Source organism: Carex rostrata, chromosome 5 (genome assembly GCF_964058835.1).
Source record: "Carex rostrata chromosome 5, lpCarRost1.2, whole genome shotgun sequence".
Classification (NCBI taxonomy): Eukaryota; Viridiplantae; Streptophyta; class Magnoliopsida; order Poales; family Cyperaceae; genus Carex; species Carex rostrata.
Window position 1 is genome coordinate 8,551,617 of NC_135922.1, and position 9,015 is coordinate 8,560,631.

Below are 9,015 nucleotides of genomic sequence, written 5' to 3' on the forward strand. Positions count from 1 at the left end.
TTATTGTACCTCCTATCATGTTGGTCTCTATTGATAGGCAATCTTCATATCGAAAAAATATAATCAAGTCATTCTCAAAACAAGGCATAATTACGGATATAAGGCAATTTGTTTTGTCTTATGGCCAGATTGATGTTGATGAATTTTCAGAAAGAAAGTTAATTATACGACAAATTGATGTTGAAGGAATTTAAAAATGAAATAACAAACTGGTATGGATGTATGTTAAACAAGATCAACAACGAAGGGACAAGTACTTCATATTCAGTCGTACTAATATTTTTCGCCCTTATATGCAACTTGTTTCTATTGTTAATTCGGCTTTGTTTTTTTTTTATTCTTGAAACTTGTGTACTGCAAGAGACGAATGACTTTTGGACACACTTGCATAATTATACCGGGTATCATGCATTAACCTCGAAGTCAGTATTTAATTACACACAAGTAATGAGAAAGTAACATGCATCACATGAAAATTTGTCTAGCTATATCTATCGTTGTATTGAAAATAGGAAGTAACACAGAAAGTAACATGCATCGCATAGAAAGTAACGTGCATCACATGCTTGCTGCCGAGCATTATTATTTGATTAAATACAGTTTATCAGAAAGTAACATGCACCACCTGGGTTTGGTGTACGTATATAGTGTTTTCATGGTGTGTATCTTTCTTGTCAATATTGGATTATACATACCATGTGTTACGTTGAAAATCGTTATTTGAGATGGAAATTCAAGTAATGGGTGCTAAGAGGAATAGGTTGTTCCGATGGTTCGTCATTTGTAAAAATGACAAGCTTTTGGAAAAACGAGAGAAATAAAATTTAGAACAAAGTTAATAATTATACTGAATATGGAGATCATATTGAACGGTTTGGATCAAATGATAAGATTTTGAAAATAAAAAATTAATCCGTATTACGGACCAAATCGTGATGTGTACATATAGTACGTACCATAGGCTGAAGTTGGTTTTAACCACAGATCTCAAAAACAAATGGATGGTTTGATTTGAAAAGGCAGGATCCCTGCGATTCCAAAGAATCGCAGCAGATTTATTTCCATAGTACCATAGGCTGAAGTTTACAAAATATGTGTCTATAGTATTATGCATAGACTAAATTTAGGGTTTCGGTACTATGCATATCAATACGTTTGTATTAAAATCAGATCGAATCGGATGGCTAGACTAGAAAAAATTATACCGGACTAGATGCTAGACCAGAAAAAACGAACCCGTATTCTAATCCGGTTCGGTTTAGATAGAAGACACAATAAATATATAAACCGAAATTTTATGAAAGACTGGCCGGTTTTTAGAAATTACTATATCCAGTCATTGATTCATGTGAACCCTCCTCCTTTATGAAATCTAAACTTTCTTTTACATACTAATAATTTTCTTAACCCTCATTATAATTAAATATAAATCTCTCCCTATCCCTCTCACCCTTTTCTCCATATCTTCTCATAGAATAATTTTCGATGAATTAGAAAATAAAAATTGTATTGGTGTTAGATTTTTCAATTTAATCCTTATTTAATATAGAAAATGCAAAACTATAAATTGCACATCCTATCCTAATTATTTCTAGTGTACCCGTGCAAATTTTTGAAATAGCCAATATCCCCATAAAAACACCATAATATCCAATATCCCCATCAAAATTCAACATTCTTACTCCTATCCCCTTTTAATTATTTAACTTTTTATTTAATTATTTTACAAACTGGACTGACCAACATACCCTTGATTTTTTTACTGGAGGTATCCAGTTGAATTTCTAAAATATTCAAATTTACACAATGATTGAACAAGAAAAGGAAAAATGCCTAGGTAATGTTTCCTCCCATCTAATAGTCATCTTCCCTCCTTTCTGTGCTAGAAAATTTCTTTCCTCTAATCTGACGATTTAGTTGAAATCTATCCATTGTTTATTTTATTTTATCGTTCTTCTTCTTTTTCCTTATCGCTGCTCCACCACCCTCCATGTGCCGCTCCTACTACAACAATGAGTCTGAGTGTCTGACACTTTCCCATTCATGTTATACTAAAAAGATTCGGTAGGAAATTGGAATAGACAACGTTAATAAAGATGAGTTGCTTGGTTTTTTTTTATATTTTCAATGGTCACTTTTGAGCCACTAAAGTATTTCAATTGAATAGATAAGAAATAGTTTGTGCTCATAGTTATACTGGTACATTCCATTTCCAAGTTCCAACATGAGAATCCTGAGACACAAAAGTTGCAATTCAACAATCAACACGCACCATTGAATTATAACAAATATAAGTGAAAAGTAATTGCTAGTATTTAAGTTTGTTTTAGATGTTAAATAATTTCTCTAATTTGTGTTATTTTGTAGAATTATAAGCAAAGGTACTGGATCAAAGAACATAGCATGTCTACCTAGCATCTATAAGCCACTTCAAGAAGAAATTTGATATTCTCTGATTGTCAGTACGACGAGTACAACTATAAGATATCAATTCAAAATAGTAACAAAATAATCAAACTTATAATGAAACTTAAAAAGAAAACCAACACACATAACACAAAAGAATATAAGACAAACAGTTTGACTGAAATATATATAGAAGGGGATATAAGCACATAAATCTAAGCCAATATATGAATATAGTTTCGACATTTGTATGATCAGACCTTTAATTAGATCAAATGAGATCAAAATCACAAAACCCGGAGGATAAAGATTCAAATTTTCTCAATTTTGTTGAGACACGCACCAGGGGGAACTAGGGCTAAGAATTTGTTGTGTGATCTCTAGCAAAATCTTAATTTTCCGGAGAGAGAAGCATATAAGGGTCAGAGAACTGGAGTTGAGAGAGATACAAGGGAGAAACATTTGGGTCCTTTCAGGAGAAGGGAGGAAGAAATGAATTAAATGATTAGAAATGGATACTTCCGGTTAAAATTTAGGGGTATATTAGTCATTTCTGTTTTTAAAATAATTAAATAAAATGTTAAATAATTAGAAGGGGATATAAGCAAGGATGTTAAATTTTGATGGGTATAATGGATATTATGATGGTTTTATGGGGATATTGGCTATTTCAAAAGTTTGTATGGGTACACTGGAAATTTTTCCTATAATTATATAGGAAAAATTAAATCATAAAATACTAATTAATTCTTAATTACTTGTACAATTCGTGGCTCACAGATAATCATATATATTTCAGTAGAAATTTGTTCATAATGAAGGGGCTATGTTGAAAAATAGCTTGTCTGTTTTGTTTATAGGAAGGTTAGGCTCAATAATTAAATCATGCCATTAGAAATTTAGAATAGATCGAGATGGTCAAGGTCCTATCGCTCTCCAACCTCTATGTTCCAGCTCAGCGTCTAGTTTTATATCCAATATTCTATCAGACTATTACAGTAAACTAAAGCCTACCAAAATCACAATAATTCAAAATCACATTCTTCAACAATCCCCATTCCAATCTCTCTTCCTCCTAAACACTACCTTCAACTCTCATTCAAAACAAAGATGGCGATGATACTCGATGCCTTCCTGTCCAAGTTTAGCGAACTTCTCGTGCAAATGGTGCAGGATGAGGTGGGAATGCGGCTGGGCGTCCCTGGCCAGATCGAGATGCTTGACGAGACCGTTCGTGACATTCAATGTGTCCTTGCTGATGCCGAGAGGATGCAGAGCAAGGGCAGTGCTATTGAGAGGTGGCTCATGCAGCTCAAGGATGTCATGTATGATGCTGATGACGTCATTGACCTCTGTCAGATCAAAGCAAAGGAGCGGCTTGCCGGCTCTAGTTCTCATTCTTCACGCAGTGGCACCTTTTTGTGGTCCTTTTTTCCCAATTCGTTCTTTGCTGATGAGATTGTTTCCAAAGTCAAGAATATCAATTCGAGGCTACAAGAGATTGCCAAGAGAAGGGCTTATCTGGGTTTGATAGAATCACAAATCTCTCCTAGGCCTTTCAAACGTGTTCGCCGAGAGGACTCGATCATCAGCCGTAAAACTGATTCCTTGGTCGTGGTAGATGATATTGTGGGTGAAAAGATTGAAGAAGACACTGAGATGCTAGTGAACTGGTTGACCGAAGAAGAGAAGAGTGAAAGAGAAATCATTCTGGTTCTAGCAATTGTGGGAATGGGTGGAATTGGAAAGACCACTCTAGCAAGTAAGATCTTCAATGATAGAAGGATTCAAGAAGAATTCCAGATAAAAATTTGGGTTTGTGTTTCAAAGGAGGTGAAAGGAGTAGAACTATTGAAATGTGTGATTCGGGAGGCAGGAGGTGAGCACGTTGCCGCACAAGAAAGATCGGAGTTGGCACCTATACTCAAGAGGCTCATCGAGGGCAAAAAGTTCCTTCTTGTTCTCGATGATGTTTGGGAAGAGAGTCGAGCAGTGTGGAACGGTCTGTTGCGAGCTCCCATGAGTAGCGGAGCTCACGGGAGTAGGTTACTTGTTACAACACGAGATGGAAGAGTTGCGGACGGAATGAGGGCAGCAAAATTACACCGGGTAGAGAAGTTATCTGATGAAGATGGGTGGTCCCTATTAATAAAACAGGTAATATTTATTAATTGTTTAGCCTTAATTAGCCTTCGAACTTTGTCTAGATGATGATTTAAGTATTGGGTTCTTAAACAAACAATTTGACAGCCGTATATAACAAATACAACCTTATTTAATCCTCTCTAAACAATGGGGATTTTTTTATAATGAAGCAATAATAGATATAGTACCTATGATTATTTGCCTTTATAATGGAATTTCAAATTAATATATCTCGCCAATTGGCAATTTTTAACAATTATTATATTCTTCAAAATATTTCGTATCTTTGCTTTCTAAACATTTATTTAAATTTTTTGTCTACTACTTTTGGGGATCAATAATTCCACCTTCGATATTAACTACTGCTTTCAAAGAACACTGCATCGGAAAAAAAATATATACTATTTGATATGAAATTTCAAATACAAATAGCTCCTTAAAACAATCTTGTACAAATTTTGTTCAATAATTGATTACATGTTTTGTTTCATGAGATTTTTTAATTCTAGAAATTATTATTAAATAATAAAGAGAAGCAAAAAAAATCTTGCACTTTATTAATGGCATAGATAGATTCAAAAAAAAAAAAAAAAAAATTCGATCCAAACTTTGAAACGATTTATTTTCCGATCCTAAGTAAAAAATATTTCCGAAAGAGGCTGATACTGTTTTGTAATATAAATTTTTGCCAAATCTTTTTTGAAATAGAAAGAGTGTTGGATTTATTTTGAAACAGTAGCTAATTTTCTTTTTTAAAACAATAACAGTAGCTTGAATTTTTTATGAAAGATAAAACACTTTGGTTTCGGAAAAAAATGTGGCTCCATAGTTTGGATCCAATATTTATTTTCTGATCCATCTATACTATCGAAAAAGCCCAGCACTCTTTCTGTTTCCCTTTATTATTTAATAATAATTTATATAAATAATAAATTCTCTTGTTACATTGGTATTGCCATGCATAATATATACAATTATTTTTTTATTTTAAGAAGTTACTATTAAATAATAGAGGGGAAAAGAAAAAATACCATGTTTTTTAATGGCATAGATGGATCGGACATTTAAATTTTGGATCCAAACTTTGTACTTGAATTTTTTTTCGAATCCAAAATATTTTTTTTCTTTTCTGATAGCCACAACTTCAAAAACCTTTTTTGCAATGGCCAACAATCTCTTTTGCAATCCAAACTTTGGATCCGGATCCATCTACACAATTGAAGAAAAAAAAAAAGGCAGCATTCTTTTTGTTTCCCTATTCGGAACCACTACAGAAGTATTTTTTCTGGCCTTCAGCAATTTAGTGTTCCCTGGCCTCATTAATTCAGACAGCCTGTGATAATTAGATTGTGTATTTTGATTTTTTTTTTTTTTTTTGGTTAGAAGTGCAAAATACATATTTAAGTTTATATATTATCATCATGAGTAATGCTATGGATATACACATATTCGAAACATCTATGATAAATCTATACATATCATCTATGTGATGCCCCCTCTTCGTTTAGCAAGTTTAATAGTCCTCGAAGCTTTTCAAATTCAAAATTTGTAAGCATTAATTCATATACTTTTTGTATGTCCATTTTCAGTGAAAAATAATTGAACTAATTGTATCTCCGGTTTTGAAAAAAATTAAATGAGTACTACTTTTTGTATCTTCTTAGAGTTCTCTCTTTTCCTTGTTTGGGCAATTAAAAAGTCAGTTTCGTATTTTATTCTTTTGAAATAAGTACCTTTTATAAAGAAGTACCTTTTATTTTGCAACTTAATAAAAGGTACTTAGTTCAAAATAAAAAGTCAGTTTCGCATCGAAGCTCCTAACTTTTTATTCGTTTATTGACAGGTATTTCAAAATGACAAGGAGAGTGAGATTCAAGAATTTAAGGATATTGGGTTGCAACTAGTTGAGAAATGCGATGGTTTACCTCTTGCTATCAAAAGTATAGGTGGTGTGCTTTGCACAAAGCCAAAAACCAAAGTCGAATGGCAAGCTGTTCTAAATAGCAATATGTGGTCAATTGTTGGGATGTCAGGTATCCACAATGCATTTCATTTGAGCTACGAGGATCTTTCATCACCTTTGAAGCAATGCTTCATCTTTTGCTCCCTCTTTCCGGAAGATTTTGAGTTTGACAAAACAGATTTAATCTCTCAGTGGTTAGCAGAAGGATATTTGCAAGATAAGGTGGATTTCTGGGAGTTGGGAAATGAGTACTACACAGAGTTACTGGTACGAAATCTTTTGGAAGATACTGAAAAATTATATCATCAAGGAGAATGCAAAATGCATGATCTTTTGTGGTCCTTTGCCCGCCAATTAGGAAAAGATGAGAACTGTGTATTGAGGGAGGGAGATGTTTTATCCAAGCCTAAAGGTCCACTAAAAATACGACGGTTATCTATAGAAGGGAATAAGGTGTATACTGAATTATTTAAAAAGGAAAATGGGTTGAGAACATTACTTCTTCGCCATAAACCTGAAACTCCACTTGATTATGTGTGTAAAGCTTTTTCAAACCTCCGCATGTTAGATCTCAGGTGGTCCAATTTCTCAAGCCTACCTGATTCTTTGTGTGACCTCTTGCATCTAAGATACTTGGATGTCGGTGGTTCAAAGATAAGAAATCTTCCTTATTCCATTGGAAACCTCAAATATCTAGTATATTTGAATCTTTATGGGTGCAAAGAATTATCAGATGTCCCTCTTGGTATAATCAATCTACAAGAACTGAAACTTCTCAATACTATCGATTCAGGAGTCCAGAAAATCCCATCAGGCCTAAATAAACTAGAGAAGCTCGTTCAACTATTGGGATTCAGGCCAGACAAAAATAGTTTTGAAGGATTTAGTAGCCTAGAGGGCATAGAAACTCTATCAAAGCTAATTAGACTCTCTTTATACAGTTTAGAGAAAGTATCAGATAGTAACATAGCAAACAGGGCAAACCTTCAAAACAAAGATCGTTTACAAGATCTAAAATTTGTTTACGGAACATTGAGCCCGGAAGAACAACTTTCCCAAACTGATGAAGAGAAGATGATAACTGAGGATGTTTTGAATGAGCTTTGTCCTCCACCTTCTCTGGAAACTGTTCAAATTGTAGGTTACTTTGGCAGCCACCTTCCTAATTGGTTAAATTTGAGGGCAAACCTTCCAAATTTGAGATGTCTTTATATCAAAAATTGTGCATGCTTTGAGGAGCTTGCGTTGTTAGGCCAACTCCCCAATTTGGATTTTCTTCGAATAATAGGTGCCTATTCAGTCGTGAGTGTGGGAGAAGAGTTCTTGTGGGGAGGCATCCAAAACAGAGATACGACAGCTACGAGTTGTCATGCTAATAAGCTTGCATTTCCCAAATTGAGTAAACTAATGTTTGAAGGGATGCCCAATTGGAAAGAGTGGCAGTGGAATAAGGAACAGGTGGCCATGCCCAAGCTGAAAAAATTATTTATTAGAGATTGTCCCCAGTTGAGATCTCTTCCGGAGGGTCTTTTGCATCATGCTACTTGCTTGGAGTATCTAGAGATTGATGGTGCTAATAAGATGATTACAGTAGAAAACCTCCCATCAATCAAAGATATTTGTGTTGTTAGATGCTCAAACTTGGAGAGGATTTCAAATTTGCCTAGCATCACACATATTATAATTGTTGAATGCCCGAATCTAGAAGCTGTGGAGAACCTTAAAGCTTTACAGACAATGAAATTAAGGGATTTTAAAATGGAAATTCTACCAGATTATTTGAGGACGATAATGCCACAGAAGGTACTAATCTATTGTAGTGAGGAGTTGCTGGTGAAGATTGTAAGTCAAGAAGAAAGTGGTTCTGAGTGGAACAAATTCAAGCACATTCCCAAGGTGACTATCTACTCATCGGGTGAATCTTTCTATGCTACTTACCAGAAAGCACCATACAGTTTCACCACCAATGTACGCACAAGCTCAGAGATGATGTGAGATGATGTGACAACAAGAGAAGAAGCTTGATCTTGCCATTACAATTTTTGTTCAGGTATATTATAATTCCTCCACTTCATCATACTAGCTTCATATTGAGATCTGGAAAATTGCAATGTTTGGAGGTAAAATAAATCATTGGGAAGGAGATTTTTCTAAAAGGTTGTTTTTATTTAATTTTTATATAATTTGGTTATGCTTGCTTTTTTGGGGTCATTTGTGAAGGGCGATGTTTCGATGGGCATTGGGTCAAATTCTATTCAATGCCAGGTTGGAGTCATTTGTTCCGCATTAAGATTCACATGAACTTGATCTATACGTATCTTGGAGTAGATCAAATAGAATAAATTTGATCCGATGTTCATTGAACATCCCTGATTCCTTTATAATTTGGATTGGTCCGGTATTTTATTTGGTACAAGTACAATGTGGAAATTATATTCTCAATTCCATAATTTCCATAACTGAATTTAGTTTATTAGCACTATTTTTGTCCTTATAACTGA

At 34.1% G+C, this 9,015-nt stretch overlaps 1 protein-coding gene across 1 annotated transcript; it reads left to right on the top strand.

Moving 5' to 3' along the window:
• Positions 1-3,209: 3,209 nt before the first annotated feature.
• LOC144554043 (putative disease resistance protein RGA3) lies at positions 3,210-8,596 on the top strand. Its single transcript, XM_078302258.1, has 2 exons — positions 3,210-4,563; positions 6,395-8,596. Exons 1-2 carry the CDS (start codon positions 3,517-3,519, stop codon positions 8,507-8,509), a joined length of 3,162 nt encoding a protein of 1,053 aa, XP_078158384.1. The 5' UTR covers positions 3,210-3,516; the 3' UTR covers positions 8,510-8,596.
• The last annotated feature ends 419 nt before the right edge of the window (positions 8,597-9,015 follow it).

What these genes read in the sequence shown, in the direction of transcription:
- LOC144554043 (XM_078302258.1), top strand. Translation starts at nt 3,517, where the DNA reads ATGGCGATGATACTCGATGCCTTCCTGTCCAAGTTTAGCGAACTTCTC. An exon ending in GGTCCCTATTAATAAAACAG is followed by an intron (nt 4,564 to 6,394) that starts GTAATATTTATT and finishes GTTTATTGACAG; the next exon opens with GTATTTCAAAATGACAAGGA.